This window comes from Saccharomyces cerevisiae, chromosome XIII (genome assembly GCF_000146045.2).
Source record: "Saccharomyces cerevisiae S288C chromosome XIII, complete sequence".
Lineage (NCBI taxonomy): Eukaryota > Fungi > Ascomycota > Saccharomycetes > Saccharomycetales > Saccharomycetaceae > Saccharomyces > Saccharomyces cerevisiae.
In genome coordinates, this window is record NC_001145.3 from 370,877 (window position 1) to 390,767 (window position 19,891).

At 38.7% G+C, this 19,891-nt stretch overlaps 8 protein-coding genes and 2 non-coding genes across 10 annotated transcripts, besides 6 other annotated features; 3 read left to right on the plus strand and 7 right to left on the minus strand.

Moving 5' to 3' along the window:
• Positions 1-124: 124 nt before the first annotated feature.
• Positions 125-229: an origin of replication (ARS1312; Autonomously Replicating Sequence).
• A 1,339-nt stretch (positions 230-1,568) lies between these two features.
• On the minus strand, positions 1,569-1,642 carry YNCM0021C. Its single transcript has one exon. It is a non-coding gene; the product is annotated as a tRNA-Val (tRNA).
• Positions 1,643-1,820: 178 nt separating this feature from the next.
• Positions 1,821-2,158: a long terminal repeat (Ty1 LTR).
• Positions 1,821-7,746: a mobile genetic element (YMRCTy1-4; Ty1 element, LTR retrotransposon of the Copia (Pseudoviridae) group; contains co-transcribed genes TYA Gag and TYB Pol, encoding proteins involved in structure and function of virus-like particles, flanked by two direct repeats).
• Positions 2,181-7,449, minus strand: YMR050C (gag-pol fusion protein; the record flags this gene model as incomplete). The annotated part of the gene is given in 1 exon segment (NM_001182547.2): positions 2,181-7,449. Coding segments are annotated over 1 exon segment (5,268 nt in total).
• On the minus strand, positions 6,127-7,449 carry YMR051C (gag protein; the record flags this gene model as incomplete). Its single annotated transcript, NM_001182548.1, has 1 exon — positions 6,127-7,449. The coding sequence occupies one exon, from the start codon at positions 7,447-7,449 to the stop codon at positions 6,127-6,129; it is 1,323 nt and encodes a 440-aa protein (NP_013766.1).
• Positions 7,409-7,746: a long terminal repeat (Ty1 LTR).
• Positions 7,747-7,850: 104 nt separating this feature from the next.
• Positions 7,851-8,185: a long terminal repeat (Ty1 LTR).
• Positions 8,186-8,195: 10 nt separating this feature from the next.
• Positions 8,196-8,322: a long terminal repeat (Ty1 LTR).
• Positions 8,323-8,426: 104 nt separating this feature from the next.
• YNCM0022C lies at positions 8,427-8,532 on the minus strand. Its single transcript has 2 exons — positions 8,497-8,532; positions 8,427-8,462 (listed from the first exon to the last, which is right to left on the minus strand). It is a non-coding gene; the product is annotated as a tRNA-Trp (tRNA).
• A 177-nt stretch (positions 8,533-8,709) lies between these two features.
• On the plus strand, positions 8,710-9,324 carry FAR3 (Far3p; the record flags this gene model as incomplete). Its single annotated transcript, NM_001182550.1, has 1 exon — positions 8,710-9,324. One exon carries the CDS (start codon positions 8,710-8,712, stop codon positions 9,322-9,324), a length of 615 nt encoding a protein of 204 aa, NP_013767.1.
• Positions 9,325-9,469: 145 nt separating this feature from the next.
• Positions 9,470-12,022, minus strand: STB2 (Stb2p; the record flags this gene model as incomplete). Its single annotated transcript, NM_001182551.1, has 1 exon — positions 9,470-12,022. The coding sequence occupies one exon, from the start codon at positions 12,020-12,022 to the stop codon at positions 9,470-9,472; it is 2,553 nt and encodes an 850-aa protein (NP_013769.1).
• Positions 12,023-12,426: 404 nt separating this feature from the next.
• On the plus strand, positions 12,427-15,099 carry STV1 (H(+)-transporting V0 sector ATPase subunit a; the record flags this gene model as incomplete). Its single annotated transcript, NM_001182552.1, has 1 exon — positions 12,427-15,099. One exon carries the CDS (start codon positions 12,427-12,429, stop codon positions 15,097-15,099), a length of 2,673 nt encoding a protein of 890 aa, NP_013770.1.
• A 125-nt stretch (positions 15,100-15,224) lies between these two features.
• BUB2 (Bub2p) lies at positions 15,225-16,145 on the minus strand (the record flags this gene model as incomplete). Its single annotated transcript, NM_001182553.1, has 1 exon — positions 15,225-16,145. One exon carries the CDS (start codon positions 16,143-16,145, stop codon positions 15,225-15,227), a length of 921 nt encoding a protein of 306 aa, NP_013771.1.
• A 293-nt stretch (positions 16,146-16,438) lies between these two features.
• On the minus strand, positions 16,439-17,368 carry AAC1 (ADP/ATP carrier protein AAC1; the record flags this gene model as incomplete). The annotated part of the gene is made up of 1 exon (NM_001182554.1): positions 16,439-17,368. The coding sequence occupies one exon, from the start codon at positions 17,366-17,368 to the stop codon at positions 16,439-16,441; it is 930 nt and encodes a 309-aa protein (NP_013772.1).
• Positions 17,369-17,945: 577 nt separating this feature from the next.
• FET3 (ferroxidase FET3) lies at positions 17,946-19,856 on the plus strand (the record flags this gene model as incomplete). Its single annotated transcript, NM_001182556.1, has 1 exon — positions 17,946-19,856. The coding sequence occupies one exon, from the start codon at positions 17,946-17,948 to the stop codon at positions 19,854-19,856; it is 1,911 nt and encodes a 636-aa protein (NP_013774.1).
• Between the last annotated feature and the right edge of the window lie 35 nt (positions 19,857-19,891).

The following is a 19,891-nucleotide window of genomic DNA, read 5'->3' on the forward strand; positions in this document are numbered from 1 at the left end:
AAATGTTCTTCAGTCCTAGTAACATTAGTTTTCTCCCTTTGCTAGAGACTTTACATAATATCCTAGAAGGTAAAATTCGATAATACAGCAGTAAAGTCGTATATTGGTAGCAATCCTTGGTGACGCTGACTTTTTTTTTTTGTAATTTTATTGTTTAGTTCATGATAAAAAACTTCAAATCACTTTTAATCTGGTAGACAGAGAAAACAAATCGAAACGAAAATAGAGAACTACGAATAAAAAAATATAAGTGGAGAAGATCGTCACTACGCATTAAACAATATTGATCGCTCAATGCCAGTACTGCGCGTAAAAGTTTAGTAACTTAACGATTTAGGCACAATTTGAGAAAAATTTCGCCCTGCAGTAAGTATGTTATTCAGTACGATATAAAGCTGAGGTTTTATGCTGGCAACGTTCAGATTTTTTAGGTTATCAGCAATGTTAAAATATTAAATAGGATACTTTTATTGTTTGAGACCACCCTCAATGCCAGATATGTTAAACGCTTTTTTCTGGAGTGAGGTATCATAGAAAAAGGCTCGAGTACATCAAGCACTTAAAGGTTCAACACTCTACTGTTACTTCTTTAAGCTAAGCTATTCATACATAATAGTCCATCAAAGTGGCTCAAATTGCGCATACAGTGTAAAAATGCGTTCAGGGAATAACGATGTCAAGCAGCGTGTGAAAATTGGACACGTTGAATAATAAACTTCCTGGAAACCGTCGCGCGCCACTGCTGTCAGAAAATAGTAGACTACTTAATTTTCAATTCATATTTAGCCTGCTTTTTGATCTATGAAATCGCCCACTCTAAATCAGCGGTGTTTTTGCACGGTTTGTAATTTTAACTTCATTATATGTATTATTCGGTGACTTCACTAAAAAAGAAGGATCTATGCAATATTCTTATCTTCTATTTTTTTTCTTTTCGATTTTTGAAGTTAAACCTTCGTAATGAACAGATTCGAACAGTATACAGCTGATGACAATTACATGTTAAACTTTCATTGATGATAATGGCACGCACTCCACCTGTTAAAGAGGCAGAACGAAGAACCTTTGCTTATAACATAGGTCAGTGTATACTGGATAATAGTATCGAATAACCAGCATAATATTTTCTCTGGAAATACCTTTAAGGGGTTTTTAGAAGAAAAACAAATCCTAGTGCAACTTGCAAGTCATCAAAAATAATCTATCTTATCTCTATATATATATTTGTGTATTTTATATTTTATGACAAAGCTAGAAATATAAAATCAGATACCGCAATAGAAGATATTTCAAATAATAATACCAATCTCATAGCTCAAAACAGGCACTAAGGGAATACTGAAGAAAGTAATGTCTAGGAGTTAGTATAGCTTGAAGTTGCCATCGGTGTCATTTAGGTAGATCTATCTAGATTACGCGCAGCCCTCAGAAAAGCAAGTGATTTCCGAAGTTTCAACCTACCCAGACTATTCACATAAGGTTAATTTATGATTGAACAGTTCAAATAAATCTGCGCCATTCATGAAGATGATTCGATACCGCAATATGCTGCTAAAGTGCTAAAAAAATGATTTCGCCCAGGATCGAACTGGGGACGTTCTGCGTGTTAAGCAGATGCCATAACCGACTAGACCACGAAACCAGGTTTTATTGAAAAATTGCATCTAAAATAACCTATACTAATAAATCTTCTAATAAATCTTCTAACTCTTCGCTGTTCTATGTGATATCGTTGATAGTTAGGTTTTCGTGTTGAAATAATCAATTACATTTATTGACTGGTTTAATATTAATATATTATCATATACAGTGTAAGAAGGTGAGATATATGTGGGTAATTAGATAATTGTTGGGATTCCATTGTTGATAAAGGCTATAATATTAGGTATACAGAATATACTAGAAGTTCTCCTCGAGGATATAGGAATCCTCAAAATGGAATCTATATTTCTACATACTAATATTACGATTATTCCTCATTCCGTTTTATATGTTTATATTCATTGATCCTATTACATTATCAATCCTTGCGTTTCAGCTTCCTCTAACATCGATGACAGCTTCTCATAACTTATGTCATCATCTTAACACCGTATATGATAATATATTGATAATATAACTATTAGTTGATAGACGATAGTGGATTTTTATTCCAACATACCACCCATAATGTAATAGATCTAATGAATCCATTTGTTTGTTAATAGTTTGAATGTTTTTATCGGAAGAGGTTTGGTCATTACGTCTGCAATATTCTTTTTGGTTTCGATATAGCATACGTGCAGATGATTTCCTGATACTTCATCTCTTAGTCTCATTGCTTTAGTACCAAAAAATCTGTTTCTAAATTTCTCTTCATTATTGGATATAATTATACTGATTGTAGATTTACTGTCGGTTAGTAATCCTTTAGTAATTGGTTTCTTGTTAAGTTCTTGCACAAGGTGACTGAGGTTATTTAATAATGGGACAGATTCACTTATCGCGTGTATTTCTGCTTCCGTAGTTGAAGTACATGTTAATGAAGCCTTGGTGGACTTTCCTCCAATTACTTTTCCATTAAGTAAATATATGTTGCCAATTTGTGATTTATAATACGGTTGGTTACCATACGATGCATCGCTTATAACAACTAATTTATTTGTTGGCTTAACAGGTTTGCTTTTGTGCCATATTAATTGCTTATCTCTCGTATTCCATATGAACTGTATCAATTCATATGTCATATCTAACACTTGCTTGGACGGAAATAGTATATGTTGTGCAAGTGTGTTGATGTAGTATAATAGGTCAAATCTAAATTTATATCCAACATATGATGCTAGACCTATCAGCTTTTGCATTTCATGTACCTTCATTTTGTAATCATCTTCTTCTAGCTCTAGTTCTTGCTGGTCTATATATAGACCTGGTTGACCTGGAGCGCTAAGTTTCCTTCCTTTTGGGTTCAAAGGTACGTTTAGTTTGGGTATTTTTTCAGTTAATGAGTTTTCCATACCTAATTTCATGTATTTACCTCTTTGATATTTGATTTCTAAGCCAAGTATGTCGTACTGAATTTCGTTATCACTTTCACCCAGATTTATTATCTTTGTATCGTATTGTTTCTTGAGTGTTGTTATGATTTTCTTATTTGCATTTAAGTCTTTGCTGAACAATATCATATCATCAACGAATAAGCAAATTGTTACTTGACTATTCTTAAATACGCATGACCATCCACGAACTTCTTCCATACCACACTGTTTTATCAGGTATGATTTGATAGTTTCGTACCAGTTCGCTCCACTTTGTTTCAATCCATAAAGTGATTTCTTCAAACGTATTAACTTATCATTCATTCCTAAATGTGGTGGAGGTCTTATGTATAGTTCTTCTTTGATGTCTGCATACAAATATGCCGAAGATATGTCTAATTGTGTAATATAGTAGTTATTGTCTAATGCAAGTGACAGGGATGTCATTAATGCATAGTGATGTACGGTATTGGATTGCATGCCTGGGTCGTAAGTGTCAGGATGTTGAATATCACCTCTTGCAACAAATCTAGCTTTATGAGTACCGTCACGTTTCCTGTTAAAGATAAACATTGAATTTATTACTCTTTTGGGGTCTATTTCTTTTCTGTCATAATATCTGTCAGTGTCCCAAGTTTTCATCTTCAACAGTTGATTGACTTCTTTGTGGTATGCCTGGATATATTTTTCTTTTTCTTTAATATCTTTATTATAGGTGATTGCCTCATCGTATCGTAAGGTTGTCCGTATTGGTTTGATTGATTTTACTGCTTTTACAGCTGCAATCAGGTGAATTCGTTTCTTCGATCTCGGAGGTTCTAAACTACGCATATTCTTAGTATTCCATGTGTCTCGTGATACCTTAATTTCAGTTTCATTATCTTCTAATGATCTTTTCTTACTGTTGATAGTAGTATAGGCATTAGAGTCACCAATACCACCCAAACTGGAATTAGTTTGACGAGAATTGATCGGTGGGAGTTCTTTAAATGGGTCAGGGAATTCGGTAGGAGATTCTGGAGGTAGATCAGGGAGTGGGAGATCAGCGATGATAGATTCCTCGGTATTCTGTTCAGAAACAGTAGTTGGCGTTTTGATAGGAACAATATTGTGCGATGAATTATTTTCCGGTGGAGAAGCATCGATTGAAGGTGAACGGTGTATAATCCTTTTCTCAGTCTCTTGGTCACTTATCTGCGGAACAGTTTTGTTGTTGGTACCACCCGTACTGGATATTGGTACGTTTGTATGATTAGTCTCATTTTCACTGTACGAGTCTGAGTGTCTGAAATCTTTAGATTTACTGGCGTGCGACGACTCATGTGTGTTAGATTGGGACATGGGAGCAAGTAAAGGAACATTTAATTTATGCATACCACCCGAACCGGTACTCTCGATATTGGAAATTTGGGGGGTGCTAGATCTCTTCTTTGATGGAAGAATATTAGATTCAGATATGTTGGGGTCAACTTCTCTGGGTGCGCGAATATTGGTTTTAGAAACACGTTTCGAATCTTCAGTATGAGTTGACGGAGGTGTGGAATCGGTTGGACTCACAGCTTTTGAAAGGACATTTCTCGGTTGCTCAGGATGTAGTTCGATGTCAGATTGGAAGTCATGGTCAGATTCTATGTTAAGATCATCGGATTGTTGGATCTCATTTGACGCAATGAACGATTGATATGAAGCAGTTAAACGGTTTAAGTCTTCATCGAAAGTGAGTGCGTCGTAATTGAATTGATCTAATCTGGATTCCTTGCCCTGAAGAATAACATAGTTAGTTGTATCTACTGTCTTCTTTAAGGATGGAAGATAGATGATATATCCATAAGAGTTTCGAGACGGATGTAGAGCGTAGCCTGGGATGCCACGAGGATGTATTTTGGAGTTAGGGTTGTGATCATTGACGATAACAGGTTGACCGAAAGGTAACAAAGTACTGATATCAAGTCCTGCCAAGCCAGCATGTTGTCTTGCAGATTTTTTGCTTTTAGGTGAAGCTAGTGAATTTCTCACAATAGTAGAAAATTCGATTGCAGAGAACCATAAATGGTTCGGTAAACCACTACATTGCAGTTGAGTACGGCAGTCATCTAATAAGGTACGGTTGAGCCGTTCAGCGACTCCATGTGCTCGGGAATCCGCTGTGGTTGTATAGCATGGAGTTATACCATTTTTTTCAAGGAATTTATGGAGAGTTCTGTTAGTATACTCAGAACCACGGTCCATTTGTATAACCAAGACACTGGCCTGAAACTGGTTCTTAATAAAAGCTAGTATCGTAGTAAAAACATCGAGGATAGAGTCCTCGCGACGGTCGTGTAATGGATAAACCCAACGGAATTTTGTTGTCTCATCAGTAAATGAGATGAAATAGGATGGTGCACTTTTTGGTAGGTTGTGAACTGGACCAAATATGTCAGTATGTAGGTATTGAAAGGGTTCGTATGAATTTTGGTATTTTAGTCGTGAACCTTTGATATGTCTGTGTTTGGTGCTTTTGCCGATTAAACAATCAGGACATTGATAGTCAATAGCACTAGACCAGTCGACATCTGATTCGTTAAAATACGTGATGGTGTTATTTTTAAGTGAGTATCGAATTGTCTGTGCATTGGCATGCGCAAGCATTCGATGAATGAAAGGATAAGGATATTTGCGTGTACTTTCACTTGTATGGACATTATTGATGGTGGGTACGGAGATATTTGATGGAAGCAAGTACTTTTTAGATACCCAGTAAAAGTCTCCATATTTTACGATAGGTGCAAGTACAGTGCCGTCAGACCGTTCTAAGACGTTTTTGGTAAAGCATGCTGTGATATCTACTGCAGCCAATTCATTCAAACTGAGTAAGTCATAGGCTATGTTAGGAGTGTGCAATACCTTTATTGATGTTTTGGTGTTGTCCTGGAAGTGAAATTGTAGGTCACCAATAGCGTTAATTGGTATATTTCTTTTTTGAGCATCAACTACGTTTATGTCAGGATTAGATGATGCTGAGTGTATGTGATGAGCAGATCTTATAAGGGTTCGTGATGCTCCTGAATCGAGAAGGAGGTGTCCAGGGAGTTCATCATCAGAATGATTAGTATGATTTACTGTAGATTCAGTAAGTTTCTGGCCTAAGATGAAGGTCGTGCTTATTGTTCAATTGAATCGGTTCAGTAGTTGATTTACTGATGGAATCGTTGTCCGTGCTGGGAGAGTTATTAGATGTGGATACATTGTGAGCCCTGGCTGTTTTCGATTTCGAATTATTTGTTTTTTGAGGATTCCGAGCTATAACTTTGGGTTTGGTTGTATTCGTATAGCTGCGAGAATCATTCTTCTCATCACTCGGATTTCTCCTGTAATTAGGTTTGCTGTTTCTCGATCCCTGTTGTTCTTCATAAATAGCATGGATATCTAAGAACAGTTCAGCGACTGTCATATTTAGATGTCGATGACGTGTGTAGCGTAAAAATTTATATTCGCCAGATAGACCTCTCATAATTAATTGGCATGCGACCTTGTTATTGATATGAATGCCATTATTGTTCAGTCTGTCGATAATGTTTGTGACTTTTGTTTCAAATGCATCTGCAGGTGTACTGCCATTATATTGCAAATTTGCCAGGGTCACAATGTCGTTTGCCTCTTGGGTATCAGATTGCATTTTTTCAATACTTTTGGAAAGAATTTTCATGATATCCGTATAATCAACGGATAGGATGTCTTTGACCCAGGTAGGTAGGAATTGAGAGGGAGCAAATATTTGAAAAGTGTTATACAAGAAGGTGAGTTCATCATCAGTGATCTGACGTACGGGTTTTCCGTTTACTGTCGGAATAATACCACCGAGATTCGAGTTTTGTAAAAATTTGATGTATGTTTTAACCCAATTTGGAAAATCATTAGGTGAGGTTAACATTGGTGGTGGTCTGACATATTTTTTAGTGGATGTCATATCAGAGTCCGCTGAGGATGAATCAGTAAATGTATTACCTGACTCAGGTGATGGAGTGCTCAGAGGCGTTCCAACTGATGATGGATACTGCGGAAACTGTGATTGTGGCCCAGGTGGAAAGTACATAGGCGACATTTGATAAGGTGTATACGGAATCATAGATGGGTGTCCGTAAAATGACCAACCAGATGGATTGGCTTGGTTTTGGGTCATCATGCACTGCTGTGGGTACGGCCCATTCTGTGGAGGTGGTACTGAAGCAGGTTGAGGAGAGGCATGATGGGGGTTCTCTGGAACAGCTGATGAAGCAGGTGTTGTTGTCTGTTGAGAGTTAGCCTTAGTGGAAGCCTTATCATATTCTTGAATTTTGGAAGCTGAAACGTCTAACGGATCTTGATTTGTGTGGACTTCCTTAGAAGTAACCGAAGCACAGGCGCTACCATGAGATATATGTGGGTAATTAGATAATTGTTGGGATTCCATTGTTGATAAAGGCTATAATATTAGGTATACAGAATATACTAGAAGTTCTCCTCGAGGATATAGGAATCCTCAAAATGGAATCTATATTTCTACATACTAATATTACGATTATTCCTCATTCCGTTTTATATGTTTATATTCATTGATCCTATTACATTATCAATCCTTGCGTTTCAGCTTCCTCTAACATCGATGACAGCTTCTCATAACTTATGTCATCATCTTAACACCGTATATGATAATATATTGATAATATAACTATTAGTTGATAGACGATAGTGGATTTTTATTCCAACAGAAGGTGATCTAAAGATTGAGAAACAGTCACCAGATTTAGGGGAAGCTGAAATGCAATGATTGATAATGTAATAAGAAGCGAGAGGGAAAGTATAAAAAGGAAGTGATCAATTTGTGAATAATTTGATAACCGTTGGGATTCTATTGTTCGCAAGGGCTTTATTTTATTATGTGTACAGAATATAATAAAATTTCCCCTGAGAGATATACCAATCCTCAAATTGGAATCGATACTCCTATATAATACAATTACAATTATTTCTCCCTCCCTTTCGTATGTTTCATTATCCTAGTACATTATCAATCCTTATATTTCTGCTTCCATTAAATTTTACGACTGTTTCTCAATGTTTAGATCATCTTCTTACACTGTATATGATAATGTACGAGTGGCATGAATACTACTGAACAGATGATATTTTATAGCTTCATTCCAACAGAAAGAACATAAAGTAATATCGTTACGTAAAACTATCGATTCCCTTTTGACGATTCCTACATCCTCGAGAAGAAGTTCTAGTATATTCTGTGTACCTAATATTGTAGGCTCTAACAACAATGGAATCCCAACAATTAATCATCTTGATTATTTTATTCCCCGCGTTTTAGAGCATCAATCTTGCCAGCTTATAGCTGGTCATTGTCGACGATAATCTCAAGCACAGGGCTAAAAAATAAATTGAAACGGACAGGAATTGAACCTGCAACCCTTCGATTGCAATCTTATTCCGTGGAATTTCCAAGATTTAATTGGAGTCGAAAGCTCTACCATTGAGCCACCGCTTCAACTTTTATTGTTTATATTGACACCTGTATAACAATATAACCACAATAAAAGGTTCATTCAAAGCTCCGGCTAGCATTCGGCGATTAATGAAGAAAGTTAAACCGTGATTTATTACTTCTTGCTCGTTTTTTCCATCATAAGTTCGCACAGAGCAGTATATATAGTGATTTGCAAATATGAATAGCGGTGGTAGTGATAGTTTCGATTATCTTCTTCAATTAACAAAAGCTTTAAGTGCAGAGTGTCGGGCTAACAGACAAGAGACCGATCGAATAGAACTATTGTTAAAGCGCCTTGCCAAACAGTCAGGAATATCTTATGATAATTTGAGCAAAAACATAATTCCAGATTCATGGAAAGATAATGCATCTCAAAAAGCATCTCCCCCCACTGAGGCACAGAAGCTTATCAGCGAAAATTTTAAACTCATATACGAGATTGAAAAACAAGAGTACTTCAATACAAAGGCTGTTGCGCTAATTAACAACATAAATGAGCATTTCTCATATATTAAAAATTTTATCGACGAACAGAATGCAATAAGAGAACGAAATATTGCCACATTTTCATCAGAGAAGCTTGATGAAAGGAACAAAAGTCTTCAACAAAATTACGAGTCATTGAAGACAGAAAATGAAGAAACAAAAAAAAAATTGCATTCAATTATCAAACAGTTTGAAAAACTTTTGAAGGAAGTGGATTGGGATCGTATATCTAAAGATTCCAGAGATTACAGCCGCTTTAAAAAACAGTTGGAATACCTGCAAGACACGTACCAGGTACTGAAATAGCCTACGATGGATCGAACAAAAGTGTAAGCAGACGTGAAATAGCAAACCTTTGAATGCATTTATATATTTTAATATACTTATAACAACGGATAAATGTTTAGATCCCTTTTGAAAAAAAAAAAAAATTAGGATGAACCGAAAAAAATCATACTCGTATTCCTCTATCGTCTTCACTGGCATTATTGTGTAAAGAATTATTACCAAATAACCACCTGAACCACCCCACAGTATCATTCTTTAAATCTTTAAAATAACGGCGGCTCAGCATCTTTAAACAAAGAGCTTCATAGGTGGGGTTGTTAGTGGTCATCAAATCATTTACGCATCTATCATATTCGTCTTTATCACTCTTGGGATCTATTGCAGAGCATATTCCAGTTTTACCCTGTCCCTGAAGAGAGCTTTTCAACCCAATTAATTTGGAATCAAACTGAGCAACACTACTTTCAATATCTCGTACACGAACTTCCAATATCCTCATATCATATTTCAACCTAGATGATAAGGAATTTAACTCTTGCATCTCATGGAGAAGAAGTTGTTGCTTATTGTCAATGTCTTCAAATCTCCCTTCAAACACTTTTGCACCATCTGAATACTTCTTATATAGTTCTTGCAGTCTTTTATATCTTTCGTTGAATTTAGAGTACTGACCAACAGTTCCCTCCTTATTTAATTTACCCATATAATGCTCATCCATTTCTTGTATGTGTTGCTGCGCTTGGATGTCGTATTTCATTCGTAACAAATCTCTAGCTATTCGAACAACAGATGGATCAAATGGTAAATCCCATTTTTCCACAATATTCTGTACAGCAGAAGAAGAGTTGCATCTATACAAACGAGATGACTTTTCCTTCAGCTCTGAAAGATCTTCATAAATGTTGTCGTGTGTGCGATCTTTACAATAGGGAAACGAATTTCTTCGGTAGTATTCTCCTTGATATAATTTGTTGATGCCAAAATTATATGCATATTTGGTATTATCGTAGTTTGGAAACATTGATGACACTGTTGCAGATGAGGGCATAGCATTGGTCCTCCCTATGTCTTCAGATGTATCAAGACTGGAAGAACTAACCTTTTTGGAGGCGTGCTTTTGAGCGTATGCGATTCTTTCCAAACGAAATTTTTCTAGTAGCATTTCCCTTTCTCTTATCTGCCCATCAGGATCGCCTCTCTGGTAGTTAAATTTCAAAAATTCTTCATTAGAAATATCCGTACAGCATTTCCTTGGGTGTCCCTTACCTTTCCATAGTAGTCCTACAGAGCCTCCATGAATATTATGAATAAGTGTATCTAGATCTGTTGTAAGAATTTTGTGTGACAGGTTGATGGGATTTCCCTTTCCTATGATGTCCTGTACCGTTGATGTCACCATTTTCTTCAGTTTAAAAATGTCTTTGCTAGAAACTTTCGCTGTCACTTCAAAGAGTTTCTCTAACGTTCTTGGGTCTAAATAAACTCTAGATTTTCTTTTATTGAGGCCATGCTTTTTTTGGAAATTATAAATACCTTGGAAGAAACCAGCTTCATCAAAGGGATCCTTAGAGGAAATGCAATTTTCTATCATCAACTTGAAATAGCAACAAAGGATCAAACTAATTAGGCCAGCTACTGTCGTCGGACCCAGTGTGCATTCATTCCTTGGCTTTTCTGTACCAAGGTACAGTTTCCCGTAAGTTTCCCACCATTCATCTATAGCTCGCTTGGTGTCTTCACACAAAAGACCATCCGTCTGGTAGTTCTTAGATAACAAATTGAAATAACTCAACGAAATTTGAATTAAAGTTACCATCTCCACGACTGGTGATTTACTATCGGTATTTCGACACTTTGAATTTCCAACCGTCTTGTATTCTTCCTCAGGCAAACGCGGTTGCTGCTGCTGAATCATTTGGGGATACTGTGCAATAAAACCATTTGTAGGGATTTTGAACAGTTGTGAAAACTTATCAAGTGATGCCATAGTTGGAGGGCATAACAGATTTGCCGATCTTCCACCACAATGCAGGTTTTTCAGATCAAAATTAACCTCGAAATCCTTCCAAATTGTTCTCAAGTCACCACATTCCACATGCAACAGATTCAAGCCAAAGGACACACCCGAAAGATTGGTAATAAATAGAGTGCCCTTTGGTGTAAATTTTGGCCGCGCAAATTCCATTAATTCTTCAAAATACAGTCTAAATCTCCCTGGCCACATACTCGTATCCTTTGGCAAAACGACTCTGACTCCCGATATTGTATCCTGAGAGTTTCCTGTATATGACGTAATCAATGTTGACAAATTCCTACATGCTACCCATTGCTCCACAATATATATTTCAAACCCGTGTACGATAATTTCTTCATAAGTTAAATCAGCATAGTTGCCTAAATCTAACAAGAACAAAGCCCTAGAATCTGGGAATATAAAACTGTCGAGAGGCGGGAGCTGGCTCACAGTATCATTCTTTATCAACCCAACCACTTCCGAATCATCTGAGTGACCATAGTAACTACTTCCACTGTAATTGGTTTCCTCATTGTTTAATTCATCGTAATAATCACCGTTTGCATCTTTTTGTCCACGTTCTCCAAAGAAATTATCATCGAGTGTATCCCTAGTGGAGTAAATTCTTTCTAAATCCTGCATATGTTTTCCATCAAACTGGCTAGTTTTGTCTCCTGTGGCAATAGTATCCGCCATAACCATACATATTTATTAATAGGTGCTTCTTCCAGGGTCTAGTTCATTACCTCCCCTAAATATCATTCTCAGATCATTATAGCTTCTATTTCCTGTTATGCGGGTAGCGGGGCTTATTTTTGTTTCTCAAAATAGAGGTGTCCTTTTTTGCCATTTTTGTTTATGTAGTCAACTGCATAGGTAGTTAAGAAAAGACATAGGCCCACGAAGGTGATTGGAAGTTCAGTGTTGACAATAATAGAATAGTAGCACACTCTTTTTATTTCGTTTTGCTTACAGTTTTGTACTCGCTTTTGCTTTTGCTTGCAAATAATATCCTCGTGACCTCGAGGCTTACATTAAGGTGCATATCATAATTCGCAACAGACGCATTCTTATTCTCTAAAATTCCTCGAGTTATATGAATAATTATGAATCAAGAAGAGGCTATATTCCGGTCAGCAGACATGACGTACGTCCAACTGTACATACCGTTGGAAGTCATAAGAGAGGTAACTTTCTTATTAGGGAAAATGAGTGTCTTTATGGTGATGGATCTCAATAAAGATTTAACTGCCTTTCAAAGAGGTTATGTTAACCAGTTGAGGCGTTTCGATGAAGTGGAAAGGATGGTAGGCTTCTTGAATGAGGTAGTTGAAAAGCACGCCGCAGAGACCTGGAAGTATATTTTACATATCGATGATGAAGGAAACGACATTGCCCAACCCGATATGGCGGATCTCATCAATACCATGGAACCACTATCGTTGGAAAATGTTAATGACATGGTGAAGGAAATTACTGATTGCGAATCCCGTGCAAGGCAATTAGATGAATCTTTAGATAGCCTTAGAAGTAAACTGAACGATCTTTTAGAGCAAAGGCAGGTAATATTCGAATGCTCAAAATTTATTGAAGTCAATCCTGGGATTGCTGGAAGAGCTACAAACCCCGAGATTGAACAAGAAGAAAGGGATGTTGACGAGTTTAGAATGACCCCTGATGATATCAGTGAAACATTAAGCGATGCTTTTTCTTTTGACGACGAAACACCACAGGACCGGGGCGCTCTAGGGAATGACCTCACTAGAAACCAATCAGTCGAAGATCTAAGCTTTTTAGAGCAGGGATACCAGCATAGATACATGATAACAGGCTCTATCAGAAGAACAAAAGTAGATATATTGAACAGAATCCTGTGGAGGTTATTGCGTGGTAATTTGATCTTTCAGAATTTTCCAATAGAGGAGCCATTGTTGGAAGGTAAAGAAAAGGTTGAAAAGGACTGCTTTATTATTTTTACTCATGGTGAAACATTGCTCAAGAAGGTTAAGCGTGTCATAGATTCCTTAAATGGTAAAATAGTCTCCCTGAATACTCGTTCTAGTGAATTAGTTGACACCTTAAACCGTCAAATAGACGACTTGCAAAGAATCCTGGATACTACCGAACAAACTTTACACACAGAACTGCTCGTTATACATGACCAGCTGCCAGTATGGTCCGCCATGACGAAAAGGGAAAAATATGTTTATACCACATTGAACAAGTTCCAACAAGAATCACAGGGTCTAATAGCCGAAGGTTGGGTGCCTTCCACAGAATTGATCCATTTACAAGACTCATTGAAGGATTACATTGAAACGTTGGGTTCTGAATACAGTACCGTCTTTAATGTGATCCTAACCAATAAATTACCACCTACATACCATAGAACCAACAAGTTCACTCAGGCCTTCCAATCGATTGTGGATGCATACGGTATCGCAACATATAAAGAAATCAATGCTGGTTTAGCCACGGTTGTCACCTTCCCATTTATGTTTGCCATTATGTTTGGTGACATGGGCCATGGTTTCATTTTATTTTTGATGGCACTATTCTTGGTGCTAAATGAACGTAAGTTTGGTGCTATGCACAGGGACGAAATTTTTGACATGGCATTTACAGGTAGATATGTTTTATTGTTGATGGGTGCATTTTCTGTATATACTGGGCTGTTGTACAATGATATCTTTTCCAAATCTATGACAATATTCAAATCAGGCTGGCAATGGCCTTCCACTTTCAGAAAGGGCGAATCGATTGAGGCGAAGAAAACTGGGGTTTATCCGTTTGGATTGGATTTTGCTTGGCATGGTACTGATAACGGACTACTATTTTCCAACTCTTATAAGATGAAGCTGTCCATTCTAATGGGATACGCACATATGACTTATTCCTTCATGTTTTCTTATATCAATTACAGAGCTAAAAACTCTAAAGTGGACATAATTGGTAACTTTATCCCCGGTTTAGTGTTTATGCAATCAATATTTGGTTATTTGTCGTGGGCTATCGTGTACAAGTGGTCGAAGGATTGGATTAAAGATGATAAGCCTGCTCCAGGGTTACTGAATATGCTAATAAACATGTTTTTAGCACCGGGTACTATTGATGATCAATTATATTCCGGACAAGCCAAGTTGCAAGTTGTACTACTGCTTGCGGCACTAGTTTGTGTCCCGTGGTTATTGCTGTATAAACCTTTAACACTGAGAAGGTTAAATAAGAACGGTGGTGGTGGCAGGCCTCACGGATACCAAAGTGTGGGCAATATTGAGCATGAGGAACAAATAGCACAACAGAGACATTCAGCGGAAGGTTTCCAAGGGATGATCATCAGTGATGTTGCCAGTGTTGCAGACAGTATCAATGAAAGCGTTGGTGGAGGTGAACAGGGGCCATTTAATTTCGGCGATGTCATGATTCATCAGGTAATCCATACTATTGAATTCTGTTTAAATTGTATCTCTCATACAGCATCATATCTACGTCTTTGGGCACTATCGTTGGCGCATGCGCAATTATCTAGTGTTTTATGGGATATGACAATTTCAAACGCTTTCAGTTCTAAAAACTCAGGGTCGCCTTTGGCTGTCATGAAGGTGGTTTTCTTATTTGCTATGTGGTTTGTTTTAACCGTTTGTATCCTAGTTTTCATGGAAGGTACTTCCGCAATGTTGCATGCGCTACGTTTGCATTGGGTGGAGGCAATGTCCAAATTTTTTGAAGGTGAAGGATATGCGTACGAGCCATTTTCATTTCGTGCAATAATAGAATAATAACCTTAAATTACTGTAAATTTTCTCATCTACCCACTGCTTTTTTCGTTTTATTTTTTTTTACACATACAGACATATAAACGTTGTAGAATTAAACGATAAAATATAATATTTCTTCACATAGTTTACGGTATATATATGTCTGGGTCGGTCAAGTGGTCTACCAATAGGTCATAAATTTGAGCAGGGATCTTAGCGATGAACCCGACGCCCAGCCGAATGATCTCGTCAGCATCAAAATCCGGAAACTGTCGTAGTAAATTAACAGGGGAATCCGATTTGAAAACCTTGGATCTCATTTTAACTAGGAATGCCACCACAAAGAGAATATTCATATGGAATCCATATGCAAACATGAAATCCCACAGTTTAATGACCTGATCAAGCGGTTTATTGCAGCTGGATAACGTGAGTATGGAAGGCATACCATAAATCTCTGCTGTAAGTAAATTGTCCGATAGAAATTTACTCAGCTTTGGATCAATGATTCTGAGAGAAATATCTAGTAGTTTGGCGCCGTTCTGGGCGCCGTTTAGGTTCTTAGTTAGATACGTCGGTATCATTTCATAACAAAGCTTAGTGAAAAGTTGATACGCCATAGGTTCAGAAGGACATGAGTAAAGCAGAGGAGCTAATAACACGTTCATGCCCTGCACATATGTGCTCACAGGAATGCGACCAAAACGAGTCTTTTGTCTTCTTTGTTGTGTTTGCCAAGCAAAGCACGACAGACACCGGATGAGGGCATCCTCTGAGACTCTATTTCTAAAGTTTGGATCCGTCTGAAAAGTTCTGGATGTGTCGTTCTTGATTTTTTGGTAAATGGTTGTGGAAGGTGGGCCCAGTTTCAAGAGCGCAAGGTACCGTTGTGTAGACGCCTCCATAGAAGTTTGAGAGAGCACCGTCCACACGTAACATCGCGTGCGCTGCTGCTGTTTATCTTCAGATATGGGAAGCCCTTCACTGAGTATGAGGTAGCGAAGTTGAGAGAGTGAGGAATGCAGTAGCAGGGGAGGATTTGATATCAGATCTTCAATTGAGGTCATGCAAAAGTTAACAAGTTTAAAAGTCTGTTGTTTCTTTTACCTTTACGTCGTTACTATTATTACTATTATTATCATTTTTTTTTTTTTTTTTTTCAATGTTTAGCTTGGCGTACGTAAACGGTTCCCTTCCGCACGGCGTTTACTGAATTGTCAGGACATAAATTCAAAGAAGAAAGAAGACCTCCAGTGTCATTATAGCATAAGACAGGTATGTAGCAAGAATGAATATGTAAATAAATAGCAAGAATATGTAGAATTTTTAGATTTTATTCGTTTGTTGTTTTCTTTTTTTTTCACTTGAATTTTTTGCCAAACATTATGAGTTGCAACTGATCGTACAATGAGATGACACCAGCTGCAGCGACTCCTCTAAATATGTTGGCACCACAGCCCTTGAACAAGGAATACGCGCCCTCTTTCTGAACAATCTTTCTCAAACAGTCCAGAGCACCGTCGTACTTGATGGTCTGGCCCGAAGTCATCATCATCCTTCTTCTTACCGTATCCAAGGGATACGACGCAGTGGAAGCACCCATGGTAATGACCCAACCTAATAGGAAAGAGGCAACAAAGGACCCCTCTAGAGCCCCCGTCAACAGCACAGGCTTGAAAGAATCGTACAAGCCAAAGTACAGACCTCTGTAGACAATGATACCCAGAACTGAGGGCACAAACCCACGGTACAGACCCAACAACCCGTCCGTTTTCAGTGTCTTCTTATACACGTCTAGCAATCCATTAAACTGTCTTTGCGAGGTTGACTTAGAACCCCTAGCATCCGCTGCAAGCCGCGTCCTTGCGTAGTCCAAGGAATATACAAATAGAAGCGACAAACCACCAGCCGCTCCACCAGAGAAAAGATTTCCAGCAAACCACTTGGCATACCCATCGCGCTCTCTGTCGTAACTCAACAACGACTTAATTTTGTCTTTGAAGGCAAAATTCAGCGCCTGCGTGGGGAAATACCGGAGAACATTGGCGGTGTTACCCCTCCAGAACGACACAATACCTTCATGAGTCGCAGTCCTCTTGAAGCAATCTAAAATTCCCTTGTACCGTGTATCCAACGAGCCCTGTTTAAGCATCTCTTCTTGATTCTGCATCAACAGTTTCACCCGTTCAATGGGAGCGGCACCCGTCTTCGCAATGGCAGCAGAAACGCCGCCCATAAGGAAGTCCACACCGAAGTGTGACTGCTGAGTCTGTGTTTCTGTGTGAGACATTACTGCTGTAAAAAGGAAAAATAGAAAAGAATAACAGATACGAGAATCTGTGCTGCCTTCTTTGCGATAATGCCTTGGCTTGCCTATTTCACGGTTACAGGAATAATAACATGTTCATACCGTTTCAGGACCAATAAATGGTCTTCTGCGAGAGAAAAAGGACACTCTCCGTCCGACAGAAATAAGCTTTACTTTCCGGGTGCGAATCAGCCCGTTGCGCCTGGGGTGGTCCCTACAGTACGCTGAGTCGCCGATAAAGACCCTCCGCCTAGAGCTAGGCGAGGCTGACTTAGGCAGGCCCAACAGGCAAGGCCCATCTTCAAAAGTGCACCCATTTGCAGGTGCTCTTATTCTCGCCAATTGCGACAGAAAATGAAGGATGCACTCAAACAGTCGATCCTTCGAGGGAGTATGCCAAGGCCTCGTGCATGTAGTGCGATTATATATATATATATATATATATATATATGTATGTAAGCAGGCCATGCCCTATAGCTCTTGTTCTATAAGCGATGGATAGGCATAGGAAACGAAGAGGACCCCAGTGTAAGGAAGAGTAGCAAAAAATTAGAACTAGATGACTAACGCTTTGCTCTCTATAGCCGTTTTGCTTTTCTCGATGCTCTCGCTAGCACAAGCGGAGACGCACACGTTTAATTGGACCACTGGCTGGGACTACAGGAACGTTGATGGGCTAAAGAGCCGTCCCGTGATCACCTGTAATGGCCAGTTCCCATGGCCAGATATAACGGTCAACAAAGGTGACCGTGTGCAGATTTACTTGACCAACGGAATGAACAACACCAATACTTCTATGCATTTCCACGGTCTCTTCCAAAACGGAACCGCCTCTATGGACGGTGTGCCCTTCTTGACGCAATGTCCAATTGCGCCAGGCAGTACTATGCTTTACAATTTCACGGTGGACTACAATGTAGGCACCTACTGGTACCATTCACACACGGACGGTCAATATGAAGACGGGATGAAAGGTCTTTTCATCATCAAGGATGATAGCTTCCCCTACGATTACGATGAGGAACTTTCTTTATCGCTTAGTGAGTGGTACCACGACTTGGTCACGGACTTGACGAAGTCGTTCATGAGTGTTTATAATCCGACAGGTGCTGAGCCCATCCCACAGAACTTGATTGTTAACAACACGATGAATCTGACATGGGAAGTCCAGCCCGATACGACGTATCTTTTGAGAATTGTCAACGTGGGTGGGTTCGTTTCGCAGTACTTTTGGATCGAGGACCACGAAATGACCGTGGTCGAAATCGACGGTATCACTACCGAGAAGAACGTAACGGATATGCTTTACATCACTGTCGCTCAGAGATATACAGTCCTGGTTCACACTAAAAACGACACGGACAAAAATTTCGCCATCATGCAGAAATTTGATGACACCATGTTGGATGTCATTCCAAGTGATTTACAGCTGAATGCAACCTCTTATATGGTCTACAACAAAACCGCTGCGCTGCCCACACAAAATTACGTGGATTCAATTGATAACTTCTTGGACGATTTCTACTTGCAACCGTACGAGAAAGAAGCCATCTATGGCGAGCCAGATCATGTGATTACCGTTGACGTTGTTATGGATAACTTGAAAAACGGTGTGAATTACGCCTTCTTCAATAATATCACCTATACTGCACCAAAAGTTCCTACTTTGATGACCGTTTTGTCTTCAGGTGATCAAGCAAACAACTCCGAAATCTACGGTTCAAACACGCACACTTTCATCCTAGAGAAGGATGAAATCGTGGAGATTGTGCTAAATAACCAGGACACAGGTACCCATCCTTTCCATTTACATGGTCACGCTTTCCAAACCATCCAGAGAGATCGTACATATGATGATGCCCTAGGTGAAGTTCCTCACAGTTTCGATCCGGACAACCACCCTGCCTTCCCAGAATACCCAATGAGAAGAGATACTTTATACGTTAGACCACAATCCAATTTCGTCATCAGGTTTAAAGCCGATAACCCAGGTGTTTGGTTCTTCCATTGTCATATCGAATGGCATTTGTTGCAAGGTTTGGGTCTTGTTCTCGTGGAGGATCCTTTTGGTATCCAAGATGCTCATTCTCAACAACTCAGTGAAAACCACTTAGAAGTTTGCCAGAGTTGCTCTGTGGCCACTGAAGGTAACGCCGCTGCCAATACACTGGATTTAACTGATTTAACTGGTGAAAATGTTCAGCATGCCTTCATTCCTACCGGTTTTACCAAAAAAGGTATTATTGCCATGACATTCTCCTGCTTTGCCGGTATTCTTGGTATTATCACAATTGCAATTTATGGTATGATGGATATGGAAGATGCGACCGAAAAGGTTATTCGAGACTTGCACGTGGACCCTGAAGTCTTGCTAAATGAGGTTGATGAAAATGAAGAGCGTCAGGTAAACGAAGATCGTCATTCCACTGAAAAGCATCAATTTTTAACTAAAGCCAAACGGTTCTTCTAATAAAGGAAGATCATGTATTTTGCGGTTAACCTGTT